At 37.0% G+C, this 18216-nt stretch overlaps 1 protein-coding gene across 1 annotated transcript in view; it reads left to right on the forward strand.

Moving 5' to 3' along the window:
• Positions 1-18216, forward strand: part of SPTLC3 (serine palmitoyltransferase long chain base subunit 3) — a 152669-nt gene that overhangs the window by 44315 nt on the left and 90138 nt on the right. The window contains exons 3-4 of the mRNA XM_045833316.1: positions 16630-16784; positions 17396-17544. Of these exons, the coding sequence (XP_045689272.1) occupies positions 16630-16784; positions 17396-17544 (304 nt within the window). The remainder of the gene's footprint in view (positions 1-16629; positions 16785-17395; positions 17545-18216) is intronic.

Consider the following 18216-nt stretch of genomic DNA (forward strand, 5'->3'; position numbering starts at 1 on the left):
GCTTAGCGAAACAAGCCAGGCAGTGAAAGACAAATACCATATGATCTCACCTTTAACAGGAACCTAAATAACAAAACAAAGAAACAAGCAAAATATAACCAAAGACACTGAAATAGAGGACAGGCTGACGGTGACCGGAGGGGAGAGAAGAGGGAATTTAAGGGGACAGTGGGATGGGTTCACAGGAACAAACTTAAAGGACACATGGTCATAAACTAAGGGGAGGGTGGTAATGGGAGGGAAGTGGGGAGGGTGAGAGGGGGGACTGGATTGGGAGTAAAAAGGAGAAAACTGTATTTGAACAATGATTAAAAAAAAAAGAAACTGGGAAATTGGGAAAAAGCACATTCTTATTGGCTACTCTCGCAAGGATCTATCTCCACAGCCTACACCTGATACCAGCTGGTCTGTTCTAGAAAGGCTTATCAGCAATCTGCCTGCACTCTGGGTAGATATATGCACAGTAAATCAGCACATTCTGGAATATTTGCTGAAAAAGGGTCAGTCAAATGTAAATTTCTCAGGTTTGGCATCTCTTGGAAGGCTTAGGTTTCAGATCTGCCATCTATTTTCTAACCTGTTTCAATATTTTTGCTCTATCAACTCAGAGTGACTAGTTGTTTTGGTATTTATAAAATATTTCTTACACTTCAAGCAGAGCATATTTACATACATGCAAGTGGGTTCTCAGTGCAGCGTATGACTCTGAGATGGTTGACGGCAGGAAGGTTATCGGGTGGAGAGTGAAGAAGCAAGATGGTGCAGGTGAACTGTGATGCAGTCCCAGCAGAGGCCTCTATGGATCCCAGAGGGTGCTCAGGAGATGGCAGGACCCTTCAGAAGCATTGAGGCAAGGGGATTGGTAGATGGGAACTGCCACCAGAGGGGAATTTGACCTGCATTAAGCTGTCAGCTTCAACAATCCCAGCAGCAGGACAGAAAGGGGTGCTTTAGTCCTGAACAATGGGAGAGGAGCAGTGCATAGTAGCCTGTCTGTAACACCCATCACTGTTTAACACCTGTCAAGTGCAAAAACCACTTGAACCAATTCTCAGGGGAAAGACATTATCACATCAACAAATCAGTGTGTTGTATTTCTTTACAAAATAAATAATTTCCCACCCACTTGATCTCTGTGAAGTAGGCAGCATCACTCAATTAACTCACCTTAGTAGATATTCCTTTTATATGCATACTTTTTCAAATTTTTCTTCCTTTTGAGCCCCCTTGGAGGTTTAGAAGCTTTCAGAATAACAGGTACTAATAAACTACAATGGCTGCAATCACTATATACCTTTTTATGGAACTAGTTCACTATACACTCTATCTCCAGTCTGGCCTTCATCCTTTTAATGCTGCCCCCCACCATGAACTTCTGGCACTATTCTTGCTCTGTGTTAATAAGCTACCTGAGGCACATCTTAAAGTCTCTGGCTGGAAACATGGAGTATATTGCTTTTCAACAACCCCTGGCTCTTTTGGCAGAAATAAGCATTATTCTATTCTAAAAGCTGGTCACTGAGAGTAGAGATTGTCCCATAAAACAAACCAGCCATGCACAAAATGACACCATGAAAGAAAGCACGTCTAGAAAGTGGTGGTGGACAAGAGTTACTATGTTTTTTAAAAAATCATAAATGGATGTTTTTATTTTTATTATACTCTTTGAGTCTGTTCATTTTTTAATATTTTAATCTTATTTTTAATAAAATTATATATACTTAAGGTGTACAACATGATATTTTTATACACATAGTAAAATGTATATAAAAATGCAGTCAAACTAATGGACATGTCCATCTCCCTTCTTTTTTCTTAATCAGAAATGAGCGTTTATTAATCCAATTTCTTTATTTTCTCTCTCACTGGGATGACTTCCGGCATACCAAAGTTATCCATTTAAACTAAAGGGTTGCCCCAAATTTAGAATCTCTTTTTTTCTCTTTTTTTGATTTCTAGCCCGAACTCCCTGAAACTGATACCAAAGCATGAAGGCTCTGATAAAACTTTTTCTGAATTACTTGATTACTGATTAATTAGTATAAATTAAGTGAAAAGAATAGAAAAATCAAAATCTCTTTTCCAGAGAGTACTAAAAACATCCCCAGCCCAGGGCCCTGGTACCTCCCATAGACTCCACCAGCAATCAGAAAGCACTGGCAAGGAAAAGAACACAGATAGAAGGAGGGTTTTTTAGTTGTTTTTTAATCCTCCCCTGAGGCTATGTTTTCATTGATTTTAGAGAGGAAGGGAGAGAGAGAAAGAGAAAAGCTTCGATGTGAGAAACATCAATCCATTGCCTCCAGTACACTCCCTGACAAGGGATTGAACCCACAAACCTAGGTATGTGCCCTGACCAGGAATCAAACCCACAGCCTTTTGGTGCATGGGATAACAATCCAACCAATTGACCCATCCAGCCAGGGCAATACAAGTTTTAAATATGTTTGCTTAATTTCTCCCTTTAGCTCTTAATTTTTGGGAAACCATGTCTTTTTTAAAAAAATCAAAGGCAACTTTAGAGTTGAATTGCAATTTATTAAAGATGATAAATTACCCTAGATGAATTACTTTCTCAATTATGTAATGGCCCAACTTCTCAAAACCAAAAAGATGTTAGCAAATATAATCAAATAAACATCAAGCATCATCAGAAATTTAAAACTTTCCCTGGCTGGCGTAGCTCAGTGGATTGAGGGCAGGCTACAAACTAGTGTTGCAGGTTCGATTCCCAGTCAGGGCAGATGCCTGGGTTGCAGGCCACGGCCCCCAGCAACCGCACATTGATGGTTCTCTCTCTCTCTCTTTCTCCCTCCCTTCCTTCTCTAAAAATAAATAAATAAAATCTTAAAAAAAAAACCTTTCATGCACAGTCATATTTCTCAGTTCTTATGGTTTATTAACAGGTTCATCAAGATTCATTCTAATGACAACAAACTGTTGTTATAAAACATCTTAATTGGAATTTTGTGTTCACATTAGATCCAGATATACCTCAGTGCCCCAGCAAGTAAATCCCTTTTTACTTGGGATTTCCAGCCCATCCTCAGATATTTTTACTTCCACATAAAAGAAAGAAGGTTCAACAAGTTGTAGCTATAGGAATTTTTAAGACCCATCTCCAAATGGTCACATGAATAAAATTTTACTGTTTTGCATCCTGATGCAACAGACTGATTCTCCCAAAGACTTTCTTCTGAGTAATTTTTAAAGTATATTTTATTGATTATGCTATTACTGTTACCCCAGTGTTTTTCTCCCCTTTCTCCCCCTCCTCCCTGCACCACCCTCCACCCACCAGCATTTCGCCACCCCCCTTAGTTCATGTCCATGGGTTGTACATATATGTTCTTCGGTTTCTCTAGTTCCTATACTATTCTTAACCTTGCCCTGTCTATTTTGTGCGTACCTATTGTGCTTCTTATTCCCTGTACTTTTTCCGTCCATTCTCCCCCTTCCCCTCCCCACTGATCATCCTCCATGTGATCTCCATTTCTGTGATTCTGTTCCTGTTCTAGTTGTTTGCTTAGTTTGTTTTTGTTTTTTAGGCTCAGTTGTTGATAGTTGTGAGTTTCTTATCATTTTAATGTTCATAGTTTTTGATCTTCTATTTGTTAGATAAGTCCCTTTAACATTTTATATAATAATGGCTTGGTGATGATGAACTCCTTTAATTTGACCTTATCTGGGAAGCACTTTATCTGCTCTTCCATTCTAAATGTTAGCTTTGCTGGATAGAGCAATCTTGGATGTAGGTCCTTGCCTTTCAAGGCTTTGAATACTTCTCCCCAGCCCCTTCTTCTCTGCAAGGTTTCTTTTGAGAAATAAGCTAATGAGGAGTCTTATGAGAACTCCTTTGTAGGTAACTCTCTCATTTTGTCTTGCTACTTTTAAGATTCTCTCCTTATCTTTAATCTTGGCTAATGTAATTATGGTGTGCCTTGTTGTGTTCCTCCTTGGGTCCAATTTCTTTGGGACTCTCTGGGCTTCCTGGACTTCCTGGAAGTCTATTTCCTTTGCCAGATTGGGGAAGTTTTCCTTCATTATTTGTTCAAGTAAGTTTTCAGTTTCTTGCTCTTCGTCTTCTCCTTCTGGCACTCCCATCATTCAGATGTTGGAACACTTAAAGTTTTCCCATCCTCTCCTAAGCATCTCTTTATTTTTTTTGCATTCTTCTTTCTTCCTTCTGTTCTGGTTGGATGCTTATTTCTTCCTTTTGTTCGAAATCATTGATTTGAGTCCCAGTTTCCTTCCCTTCACTGTTTGTTCCCTGTGTATTTTGCTTTATTTCATTTTGGGTAGCCTTCATTTCTTCCTTCATTTTGTAGCCAAGCTCAGTCAATTTTGTAAGCATCCTGATTACCAGTGTTTTGAACTCTGCATCAAATAGGTTGTCTAGCTCCTTATCACTTAGTTCTTTTTCTGGAGTTTTAACCTGTTCCTGTTCTTTCATTTAGGCCATATTTCTTTGTGTCAGCATGCCTGTTCTGTACTAAGGGGCAGAGCTTTAGCTATTCGCCAGGGTGGGGCAATGCTGTTTGCTTTGTTGTGGTAATGTCTGTAGGGGAGGGGTCCAAGAGGGAACAATGCTGCTTGTTCCCATCTCCTCTGGCTTTCAGTCACTTCTGCTGCTTCCCACAGGCAGATTGTGTCCTTTCAGGTGCTGATTTGCAGGTGTGTGGGTTTGCACATTCTGGGACCCTGTGGGCCTCTCCAATGAACTCTCCTGTGAGGCTGGCAGTTTCTCTCACCACCATAACCCCCACAGATTTTTTATAGTTAGGGGTTTTGAGGCTTTGGTTTCCTGTGCTGATATCTGGGTTTCCCGGTCTGTCTCACTCCACCACTGTTCCTAGGGGGTAATCTATGCTCGAATGTGGGATTGCCTGTGCTGTCCGCTGCCTTGCCTTGCCCCATGTCTTCTCCACCCTGACTGCCTGTCTCTGCCCCTCCTGCCAGTCTGGATGAATGTTTCTTTAACTCCTTGGTTGTTGGACTTCCATGCAAATGATTTTCTGGCAGTTCTGGTTGTTTTTTGTTTTTAAATTGGTTGTTATCCTTCTTTTGGTTGTTCAAGGAAGTGAAGTGTTTCTGCCTACACCTCCACCTTGGGTGGATGCTCTCAGTAGACATCCTCTTCTGAGTAATTTGAAGTATGGGGTCCATTAAGATCACTGGGTGTGAGATATGATTTTGTCTAATACAAACAGACAGCCCAAGCACTGGTCTTCCTATTTAGACCTGGGTGGGCCCAAACTCAGAGAGCTTTATTGGTTCTTCTTGGGGAACATAGCATGTTAGTCAGCAGCTTGTAGTATGGCAATATCAGAGCAGTGCTTCTTAGTCTTGGCTGCACATTGGAATCACTTGAGAAGTTTTAAAAGCTGCTAATATGTGGGCTTTATCTGCAGATATTCTGATTTAATTGTTTTGTGGTATACACTGCTTGATGGGGTTCATAAAAAGTTTCCCAGGTAATTCTCATGTGCAGCCTAAGTTAGAAACCAGTGTTGTAGGGCAGTGCTTCTCAATTTTTCCTATGTATATGAATGGTCTACAGATCATGCAGATTTTCCTTTAATAGCTTTGGGATTGGGTCAAGATTCTGCATCTCTAAAAAGCTCCCAGGTGATGCTAGTGCTGCTGGTCTAGGGACCACAAGTTGATCCTTCTCACCAATATCATATGAGAGCTTGTTAGAAATACAAAATTTCAGGCCTAGCTCACAACTTCTGAAGCAAAGTCTTTATTCTATCATGATCTTCAAGTGATGTGGACACATTAGAGTGTAAGTGTAAGAAGCATTACTATTCTAGAGGTTCTCAGTTTGAAGTTCAGTTGTCACCTGTGTTCAGATATAAATAATGTCCTGAGACTCAATTTCAATATGGGGTGTTCCCCCACACCAACAAACAATTCTTGGACCAGGATGTCCAAGAATGCAGCTAAATTATGATACTATCTACCCATTATATTATCGTAGTACCTTTAGTCACTAGCTCTTCTGGATTACCATTTTATACTTTCTGCTTTCTTTCCAAACTTCCAACACTTTTGTCCCTCCTCACTTTCAGCTAATAATTTGTTCCTCTTTCATTGAAGAAATAGAAAAAGACCAGAACTTCCATATGCTTCCTCAGTCACCACTTACATGAACCTATGCTGATATAGTTGGCCTCCCCACCACTTCTCATGACCATAGAGTAGATATCTGGGCTCCTGTCCAGGCCACTGTCCAATCTACCTATACACCGGATGCCTTTTATCAGCAATTACACAGTCTTGACATGTTCAAAACTGTGCACTTGAGCTTTCCCTCTAAACTTGTCCTTCTTGCAATCTTTCCCAGATTAGTAAATGGCAACTCTATCATTCCAGGTAGTCTGGCCAAAAACCTCTCATTCTTGACATCTCTCTTTCTCTTATTCCCCAAGTCAAATCTGTCCCCCAACACCATTAGTGCTATGTTTAAAATATATTTGTTTTCAACTATTTCTTACTACCCCTGATGCCACCAACTTTGTCCAAACAACCATCTTCTTTTGCCTAGATGTACCTTTTTTACATGCTCAATCCCTCCAGTCTTTTCTCAATGAACAATCAGCATGATTTCTTTAAAACCTAATTGAACATCACTAGTCAAAACCCTTTAATGCCCTCTTTTTACTCAGAGTAAGATCGAGAGCCAGCCAAGTCCCTACAGAATGCAACCCCCTCTAAATCTCCACTTTCATCTCCTCTACTTCTCAGCTCAGCTCTCTCACTATGCCTCAACCATTGGGACCACCTACTCTTCCTCAAGAAGAGCTCACCTGTACTTCCTCCAGGATTTATCATTCCTTCCCCTCTGGTTGGCAAGATCCTTCCTCTGCATGACTCACTCTCACTTCCTTGACTTCAGTATCACTAAGAAGTCAATAGTTTTAACTATAACAGGAATCACTGGCCAGTAAAATCTTCAATCTCTTCAACCAAGCTTGGTTGCAAATACCTTCTGGCTGTTTTTACAAAGTACATGCACTTTCACAAGGGATGAATTTTTTTCACAATCGTATCTAGCAGATCATGTCCCATAGGTCATCCAAACAACTCCAAAATCAAAGTTCTAAAAATATTTTGTATAGTAAGACTATCAATAGAAGTAAAATTAGAAGATCACAGCCTCCCCACAGTGAATATGCAGTGATTATACATACACACACATATATGTGTATATATACTTTCTTTCGCAAGAAAGAATCAATGATAATAAGCAGAGTTGGTTGGTTTTGATAAGGTAGAGCTTTGCTAATGTATTCCAACTAGTCCTAAGCCAATATGAAGAATGGGTGGTATATCACTGTCACTAATCAAGAACCCTTCCTCAAACTCATGTCTTTGTTTCCTTTTTCTTATTATAGAAATAATGAAAAACAACAGTATCTTTGTGCATCCTTTCTCTCTTTTTCTTGCACTTAATTACACATATGTTCATTTGCACTTACTCTGTCCTTTCCTTAACTTAAATGAGATCATATTATACACATGTGTGCCTTACTTTTTTTAACCTAACTGTATGTCTAGAGATCTTTACATGCCAGTACAGAATTACATCATTCTTTTTAATAATTGCATCCTATAGTGTTCCATAATATGGATGTGTTTATTTATTATATTACCATATTTTTATTATTGCATATAATTATTCAATGAATAGCATATACATTTATTTGAGGATAATGCCTAAAAGTAGCTTCCTGGTCCAAAAAATATACATTTTAACTTTTGAAAGTCTGGCAAATTGCCTTTTAAAAAAATTTGCTTAGCTAGACTTACCAGAAATACCTGAGAGTTCTTGCTTCCTTTCTAGTTCTTGATGTGTTGATCTTATCCCTTATCAGCATTTTTTTTTGCCAGTCTGATAGAACATATTTTTGTCCTTGTCTAATTTGCATTTCCTGATTAAGAATCAGACTTAGCTCCTTTTCATATGATTATTAGTCATTTATACTTACTCCTCTTGAATTGCCTATTCATATCCTTTGCTCATATTTTATTAAATTGTTTGTTCTTATGGATTTATAGGAATTCCTTCTATATGTCCTTATGCTAATAATTTGTCTGTTAAGTGTATTTTAAATATTTATCTAATTCTGTTTCTTTATCTAATTCAGTTTTTAACATTTTCTATGTTATATTTAGCCATACATACAGTTTTAATTTTTAAGTCATATGTATCATACATTTCATTTATGTTCTCTTTGTTGTGTTGTTATTTTGTTGTTACTTATTTTCCTTTGGGGATGAGGAGTTAATCTTATTTAGGAAGCCATTTTTTTAATCAAAGTTATAACAAATTTTTCTATAATTTAATTGAGTACTCATATGATTTCATGTGTTCATTTATATATTGAATCCACAAATCCTCTTTGACTTGATTTATATTTGCTGTGTGAGGTAGGAGGAGGACTATTTTTTAAAAGGTTTTTAATTGTCTCAATATCACTAATTAAATAGGTTTTTTTACCCACTGATTTTATCTATTTTTTAAGTAAGTGTACAAGTTTTAGGTAATTCTTAAAGATTTTTCTTTCTGTGTATACTTTAGAATTAGCTTATCAGGTATTATATTATAAGAAAAAATTTTATTTTAATTAGCAATACATTAAGCTTATAGGTTAACTTTGAAATATTTCACACTTTAATAATATTTAGTGTTTCCATTTAGAAATATGATGTCTTTATTTACTTATCTATTTGTTATGTGTTTTAATAACATTTTTAAATTTTCTTTAAAGTTCTGTCATTTCCCCTTTGATTACTATTTGGCTATGATTTTTTTTATGGTGGTACTATTTGAATACTATCTTTTTTCCCTACCCTATCTTCTAATTAGTTATCAATGGCATATAGGAAATCTATTGATATTTTCATATTAATTTCAAATTTTACCACCCTTAATGAATTCTTTCCTTAGTTGTCACAGTTTCTCAGATACTTAAATTGACATTTTTTTTCCTGAATTCACAGAGTACTCTGTGAAAGTACTGGACATGAATTCTCATTGAAATTTCCAGGCACCTGTGAAATAAGAGTCATTATTCCCATTTAAAACATGAAAAAACTGAACCCAAGAGGACTAAGAAAAACTGGCCACATGTCATACACATATTAAGTGGCAGAGCCAGATTCACCTCCCTCTATGTTACCCATGCTCACTCTAAGCCTGCACTGGAGCATCTGTCAGACACTGTGGTTTTTAACATGTAACCAATCATCTTCACCACAGATAGGCCTTACTATCTCCACTCCATAAAGAGGAAATGAACACTAGAGAAATTAATTGGCCTGTTCATGATCATATAGCAAATAAAAAATGAAGCTGGGTTCAATGTCAGGTCTGTCTCACTCCAAAGCCCTGTAACTATATGTTGCCCTAAACCAACAAATCTCTTCTGCAGACCAAATATCCCCAGCACCTTCATCATATAACCCTTCATCATAGGACATGTTTCCTGTTAGAGTCATTCAAGCAGATATTTCCCCATCCTGGCTGCCCCTCTCTGGGCACAACTTGTCAAAAGGCTTTTTGAAATCAGATACTCAGTCCTGGACACAGTATTTCAGACATGTCTGACCAGCACAGATGGTCAAACTCATCTCACTTTTCTTGATTCCTCCGTTCTCATAACCTTGAGTATGTATGTTGGTATAATTGCACTTGATTACATCACAGGTTGACCATTCATGGTTTATGTGTACAATTTATTCCCCTAATTAGAGTATCAGCCTCTTGAGTGCTGAAATCACATCCCATACCTGGAACTTAGGTGTTGGTGGATAGGTATGTTATTTGGAACTAGGTCCCAGAGAAACAATTTATTTTAAAAACAGCCATTTTCCTGGCTAGTTTCAAAGGCCCATTTAGTTAAGATCAGTGTTCTGGTGGACAGGAGCTAACAGGGTTTAGGAAAGACAAATGACATCTTCCTCTACTTTCAGGGGACAGAACTAGACCTGGGTAAACTCTGAGTGGTATTGCAATTTCTTATGTTTTCCTTGTGTGCCATGAAAAACTATAAATTTTCCTTTAAATCTATCACAACAAACTTGTTAATTATGTTATTTGAGTTCTCTAAGATTTTTGTTTATTCAAACTTAACAGTTTCTGAGAAATGTGTATTAATGTCTTCTGTGACTATACATTTGTTAGTTTTTTTTCTTATGTATTCCAATTTAACTGTCACATACTTAAAAGTCCATGGCTCTTACAGTTCTTAGTGGATTTTTCTTTTATTGTGCTTTTATTTTGTAATTTATTTTGTCTGACAGGTACATCTGCTTTTTTGTCAACAGCTATCTCTTCATTTTTAGCCTTCATTGTTTTCAGAAAATGTGTGTCTCATATAAGCGATATATAGGTTTGTCAAAAAAATGTGAAAGTTTTTGTATTTTAATAAGATAATATAATTTACAAACAATTACTTACTTGAACCATATGAAACTGATGTTTGTATAGGCCAAAATGTCAAACATTGGCAACTCCCTATAGTTAAACCTAATATTTTAATTACTCATTTGTTTTAACTTATTCCTGCTATCTATATTTGACATTCACATTTTCTGTTGTTTATTCATTTTTAATTTTAACTATTTCTTCTTTTGTACCTTTGGTACCTTTAATTTAGTTTTCTTTTTCTGCATTTTTCTCCTTATCACTGCTAGGAAGTTCTACATAATATTTCCCCAGCTATTTTTAATGAGTCTCTTTGAATATTTAATACCTATATTTAGAATCTAGGTATCATTATTCAGTAACTAGAGTCTCCCCCTACCAGGAGAAAAATTTAATAAACTTTCAGGCACCCATTCTTCTTTTCCCAGACACCCATTCTCCAGGTTGTCATTTACTTATTAATTTTTAGTTTCTGTTTCTTCATACTATATAAATAAAACTGCTCGGGCTAACCCACATTCCATCAGTGCCTTCACTCACTATTTTTCCTGGCATCTCTTGTCTTCCTCCTTAGTTGTTTCATTGTTTATTTTGTTGTGCTGCACACTCAATTATTATAGAAAAGTCCTGTGGGAGTTAAACTCATGACTTCTTTTAGATATTGAACATTTTTATTTGACTTCTCATTTGATTGCTGGCTTAGATGAGTACAAGATTTTAAGTTAAAATAACTTTCCCTCAAATGTTTCCCATAACTTCTACCTGAGTAAAGTCTGAAGCTATCTAATTCTTGTTCCATTGTATATAAACTGCCTTTCCCCCTTTTCTGAATACTTTTGAGATTTTTCCCTTAATCCTTAAAGATCTGAAGTTTTACAGGATTTATAATGATTTTGGTTTTTACTTACTTGTTCCATTCTTTCCTAGTAGATCATTTACATTTTCTTCCTCCTAGGAATTTTTCTCCTCCTCCTTCTCCACCTACTTCTCCTTCACCTTTTCTTCCTCTTCTTTCTTCAATCTTGTAAGTCCTATTAGATCTTCTGAATTTGTCCTTCATATCTCTTGACTTTTTGTTCATATTTTCACTTCTCTGATTTTTCTCAATAATTCCTAAAAATTAGTCAGATTATTATTCTAATTTATTAATTTGTTCTTCAGTTGTGTCAATTATATTTTTAAATATTTAATTTTTTTACAGAATACATTGTTTTGTTGAGTTTCTATAAAGATGTCACATACTTATATATACACATATATAAATAATTCTTCCTTTTGCTCTATTGTCTTTTTTCTAGACGTTAATTTTTCTGTTGAATTTGGTGCCTCTTGCACTAGTGCACTAGTTTTCCTTAAATAGTCATGACACTTTGTTTTATGCTCATTTTTGTATTTAGAATTCTTACTTGCCCATGTGCTCATCTATCTTGAATGACTGTAGAAAGAAATAGAATGAATTGCCAGGAACAGTAGCTTATATTCTTGCTGTGTGGGCTCCCCATATTGGGGCATTGCTCCTCTGTTCAACTCTTGCTCCCCACCACAATGCTTTGTCTTGCTTCTTACTTCTTAACTCAGTACAAGGAGAACAAAGAGATCTACCTTCCCAGTTATTCACCCTGAGTATTAACTTCTTCTAGGTGCTGACTCTCATACCTTGAAGCTCCCATACAGGTAGCTTATGTCCATACCAGTCTTCTCTGAAAATGTTTTAGAGCTATAGTTCACTATGGTTTTATTTCTCCACTGATCAGATCTTATTTATTTTCTATATTTTGTGACTTCAATATTTCTGAATTATGATACCCTTGACTCTCTGTCAGGCAATTATAAATTTATTTTCTTTTTTAAATTCATATTTTTATAATTTCACAAGACTTTTACATGAATAGTAGAATACACATATAAGCACTGAGTCCACCATGTTTACTCAACCTCCCTCTAATTTTTTAATAAGAAAAATTAAAGTTAGCCATTTTTCTTTGTGTTTCTCATACTTCAAAGGGCTATTTATAATATTAGTTACCCCTTTTCAACAAAAAAGAAAACACAAACATATTTTATTCTTATTCTGAGCTCAAACCTGGTAAGAGAAACAGCTATTTCCCAAAAGGAAATAATGATATAAAATTAAATTAGGTGAGACCAGAAGTGTCAATATAGGAACAAATGAATAATGGTGCTTGATAATGATACTTTCTCTCTCTCCAAGTCCATGATTCGATTTGCAATTGAATGGAAATGTAGTTAAGTCAAATAAGAAGGAATATGCTTCCAAATTTTTTAATGTTTTTCTACAATGGGCCATGGATATGTCCTCTTTACTTCCTTGTAAACACCTAGCCCTGCAGCATGATCTATTGAAAGAAGCATTGGTTTTAGAACAAAGTACAATTCCCAATTTGTCCACTCAAATTTTCTGCCTTTCCATTAATTATCCATAAAACTTGAATAGTAATACCTGTAACACTTGGAAAATTATGAAGTGCCTTACAAGCTTAAAGGTAGAAAAATTGTTGTATTGCAGAAGAAACAAGCCATTTTCATAGCTGCATATTTAGGTTTTGCTGTTTGGCTGACTCCTCCTGCACCCTACCACTGAAATGATTCTGTTCTTGTAGACTGAGACATACTCTCACATCTAGTCATTTGTGTCAAGAAGAAAAATAAAGAGTGAGTAGGTCAAATTACAAGTTAAATCTACAGATGGATAAATATATTGCAAAGCTATTGCAATGTTATCCTATTGCAATGCTTGTTTTTGCAATATCTAGTCCAGTTTCATTTTGTGGTATACTTAAAATGCTGTGGGAGGCTTAACTGAGACTAGAGGACATTGACCTTCACAAGGTGTTGATTGCTCCTAAAAAAATCTCATTGATGCTCAAAGGAATGGGGTGAGGTGACAACACACCCATACAGTGGTAAGAAGCCTCACAGGAACAGAGGAAGAGGAAGAGAAGGTGCCAAAGGCAAAGCAGTTTTTCCCTCGACCAGATTTTGAGTTTTAATTGGGTTTCCAAGTTCAGTTGTGTCTCTTGGGAACATGTAGACTGCCAAACTTGATTTTCAGATCTGGGCTAGTGCACATACCACCACAAAGAAATGACTCTCTGTGGAAAAAAAAAAGAAAAAGAAAAGAAAGACTATGCCTTTGAAAGAGAAGCTTTAAGCACCTCATTAATAAAAGTTCTTTTAAATGTAAAGATCGTTCCCTAGCAGAAACTTTTCTCTTATCTTACAGAATTGGTAAAATCCTTGTATTTTTCCCTCAGAACATTTATCCCAATTAAGAGCTAGCTTCTGGTTTACTCATACATAGAAATTTTGGATCTCTGAGCCAGAAGCTAGGGAGGTTTGGCAGCATGGAGTATTTTCCCACCTCCCTGCTGGGGCCATGATGGTACATCTTTATAAGTCATCAATGATGGGAAGCCCCAAGTTGTTTTCTCAAGTCAACGGCAAGTTCCTTATGGTGAATGGACACTCCTTCATAGTACAGTGATCTCTTTACCTTAATTTTCCACATTGTAGGTTATTCTTTTGTCATTGCTGGTGTTTTAGAAGGAAGCTTAGGGAAGCTTGGACAAGTTAGGGCAGATGCCAGCCTGAGGTTACCCTAAAGTGTTGACTGAGAAAGTGGATGAAGTGGGAGGTTTATCTTGAGTTCAAGTCACTTTTCTAGATCTGTTTTCCTCACTTGACAAATGAGTATTTGAACTATGATTTCCATGACCCCTCTGCCCTGATATCTTATGCACCTTGTGGTTCCATGTCTGAAATTAATTTTGTTTTAATTTTGAAGAGATAATGTTTTGGTTCTTTTTGACCTAATAACAACTGTTTTCCTTAATCAACTGTTATGTTCTCTCCTAAACCAACTTTAATTTTATTTTGAGTAAAATGTCTCATAAAATCTAAAACCATAATTTCATTCAGAGTCCAGAAATATTACTTAAAGACCTATTTTTCTATTTCCTCTAGATAGGATGAGTTTATATGATATAGTTCAAATAAGAAATTAAACAATTAGAAATAGAAGGATATAACACTTGGGGATGGCTATAGCACAATCTGCAGGTCAGTAAACAGTCTGTAAAAATATTATTAAATCAAAGGGGAAATATTTTGGAAAAGATTTTCATAGAATTACACACAATCTCCTTTTCTCTCAGAAATATGTCTACTTCTCCATTAGAACATAAAAGAGTATGATTGATTACCACAACCTTGTAGATTTAAGTCATAATAAAACCTACAGCAGGATACCTAGCTATCTGAGAACAAATGCACTTGGTTTGAGATTTTCAGCTTACAGACGTGACTATTATAGTAGCCCAACCATCCTTCAAATTCACAAGTTCACATGATTGCCCTAGTATGTGGCAATTAACATTCTATCTTATAATCAAAAGCCAGAGATGATGCCATTATCACTGAAAAAACAAAGGGTAAAGTTGCAAAAAAAAGACCATGGCTTGGATGCAGTCACCAGCCATTAAAACCTGCAGATTCTATATATTTTCCTTTGGAAAGGACCAGTCAGGAGATGACTGGCCCAACCAGTAGTACTAGGTCTTCCACAAAGCCTTTTCCCATGCTTCTCCTGTCCCCTCAGGAAATTAGCTCCATTTCATAAGGGAAAAGAGAACAAAGAATTAAAATAGGATGAGCAGGAGGATGAGAAAGCTCATTCTCAATTATTCAGTGGCTCCCCATTACCTCCAGGGTAACATGTGAGTTCCTCATTTGGACACTTAAGGCTCCCAATTTCTGTACCAGCTGACATTACAGATTCACCCACACCACAGAAAATAGCAAGGGATAGGATCAGAAAGACAACAGGGAGCCAGACCAGTCAAGACCCTGCCTTTGACTCCCAGTGAGGTGGGAGACATTAAGGTTCTGAGGAAAGAGTAACAAGAGCTGCCTTATGTGCTATTCAATTAACAGGCAGTTGGTCCTGTTCAAAAGTCTACAGAGACATTTTGTCCATGCCAGATTTCCTTATCATTTGGTCCTGTCCAAAACATTCATGCCTAGAAAATGACCCTCGGTTCAAACAGCCCATAACATTTATTTCTACTTTTAGTTTATTGGATTCATACATAAAAAAACACTATCATATTTTACTGGTCCAAAATTGTGTTGTAGCTGTAGTGCAAATAATACCCTGTTTCACCTCAGTAGACTAGCTGGTAATGACACATGGGATGAGGCAAATGGATTGGTTTAGACCAAATGTCTCTATGGACATTTGGGACGTGACCAAGTGTCCTACAAGCATTTTATTCTTATTCATTCTTCTCAAATGCATTGTACAGTTCCATCACAGAGACCCATTTACCCTGACAGAGTCCAAGCATCTCTGCCAATAGCAGTCACAATCTACCTTTGGTGTCCCTCCTACATAAAGCCGCCTTGTTTCCTCCAGCAAGATGTGTCCCTCCCTCTAGCAAGTGCTCTAGTCTTACTAATACCCAAAGTACTTGGCTTAGGCCTAGGTTTTGCATTTTCTGCCTTGTACTAACTATTAGGAGTTAGATGACAACAATAGATATGTTTGCTTCGAACCTCAGCAGAACTGCAAATCTCTCAGGCTTGGATTATATTTTATGCAGCAAAACAGTGCTATTATTTCAACTGTGAGAGAAGCCAGGTACCTCCACAAACTTAACTCAGTTTCTAGGCCCTTGCCTGTATGACAGGCATATACCAGCAAACAATTTTGCCAACAGGTCCAAAGTTCAAATCCATCCACATTTCTATGTGCGTAATGAGTGGGGGGTATTCATGTTTTAAAAAGCTAAGACAAAATTATCACCCAACCTGTTTCTTCCAACTGAACTGCCTTGGACATAAATACCTATTGTCACTCTTCAGATAAAATTTTGCAGGGATTCATTGTCTCCACCACACATTTTGGGACTTGTTTTATATTGTTCTGTCATCTTTGTTACCTTTATTTGCTACATTTATCTACTTTACCCACTAAAATGTGAGTTCTTTGGGCATGGAGTTCTCTCATAGTTATGTATGGACCCTACCTGTCCCCTCACCCACAAACCCTTGCTCAAAAACTGTTTGCAGATGGAATATTTCCATGGCTCTTCCAGGGCTTCTCCTAGCCTTCACTTATAAATGAGATACAAAAAGCAGTGGACAAAAGGTAAACTTCTGCTACTGTTTTACAGGATTTTGTGCCGCTATATCAAAACTTTGAGAATTTTTACACACGGAACCTTTACATGAGAGTAAGGGACAACTGGAACCGACCCATTTGCAGTGCCCCGGGACCCCTGTTCGACATGATGGAGAGGGTGTCGGATGACTACAACTGGACATTTAGGTGAGGCAGCCACTTTGGTTGAAAGAAAATCCTTTCAAGGAAATCCTGTTGTGGGTATCAGATTACAGATCTGAAAAACCAAAGCTTGGATGCAACTGGTCTCCCATCATTTAGCTTTTGCAAGCCCTCATATGCTAATGAGGGAAGTCAGTAATTATGCAGCCAAAGTGGCTTGTTTATATTGCAGTTTAAGTGAGACCCATGTCAGACAGTGCAGGATACACAGAGCCAGCAAGGAAAAGCCCTTTTTAGCTTTATTGACAAATTATACCTTCCAACTTCTTGCTGAAAGAGACCGGGATGATTGTGTTATTCTCATTTAGAAAGTTCTTGCTGGACTTTAAACCAGAGCACACGTGTCATGAAAGCAAGTGCTCAAGGCAAATCAGAGCTAAATAATACTGCATGGCTGGGATACCTTTTTGTAATACTCTATTCAGCTTCCTCATTGGGGGTACTTTCCACTGAGGGCAAACCAGTTTGTGGTGACAAGTCTAAAAGAAAATAAATGATTTGGACCAGACCCAAGATCTCTTTGGGAGAGTCTTTTGGGGGGCACTAGGATGATATTAAATGACAAAGCCCTGTGTGCTCACCTGTCCTCACTGCAGGTTCACTGGAAGAATCATCAAAGATGTCATAAACATGGGCTCCTATAACTTCCTTGGCCTGGCAGCCAGGTACGATGAAACTATGAAGACAGTGAAAGATGTTTTAGAGGTGTATGGTGTAGGTGTGGCCAGTACCAGACATGAAATGGGTATGTATGTTCATTATTTTGAAATTTTGTCTAGTTGGGTCTGAGATTCCATGTGGCTACTTCTCAAATCTAGATCATATCTAGACTATGTGCCCCCAAAAGCTGTTATAAAATGCAAAAGGGAAAAGGTATGTGAAAGTCTTCATGAAAATTTCACACGTTATGCTCTCACCAAATAGTTGATTAATTACAGATTTTAGTTCTTCAGAATATAAAAAATGTGTCTTTCCTGACCATTATTGTCTAAAATAATAAGTATGGCCTCTTTTGCTTGGTACCTTTCTTTTTCTCTTTTAAAACAGATTTATTAAGGTACAATGATACTTAAAAACTGTATTTATTTTATATATACACTTTGCTAAGTTTGCACATATGCAGACACCATGAAACCATCACCACAATCATGGTAGTAAACGTATTTATCACCTCAGAAAGTGTATTCATGTTCTCTGTTTTTGTGGAAAGAGTACTTAGCATGAGATATAACCTTTTAACAAATTCTTAAGTTCATAATAAAGTACTGTTAACTACAGGCACTATGTAGTACAGCGGATATCTAAAACTTACTCACTTGCATAACTGAAACTTTCCACCCATTAAAAAGTAACTTCTCATTTAGGTTTGACTCTTTCTCCCGCTTTTCTGAATGGTGTCCATCATTGATTTTGCATT

Source organism: Phyllostomus hastatus, unplaced genomic scaffold (assembly GCF_019186645.2).
Source record: "Phyllostomus hastatus isolate PE091 unplaced genomic scaffold, TTU_PhHast_1.1 phas_contig_17, whole genome shotgun sequence".
NCBI classification, from domain to species: Eukaryota; Metazoa; Chordata; class Mammalia; order Chiroptera; family Phyllostomidae; genus Phyllostomus; species Phyllostomus hastatus.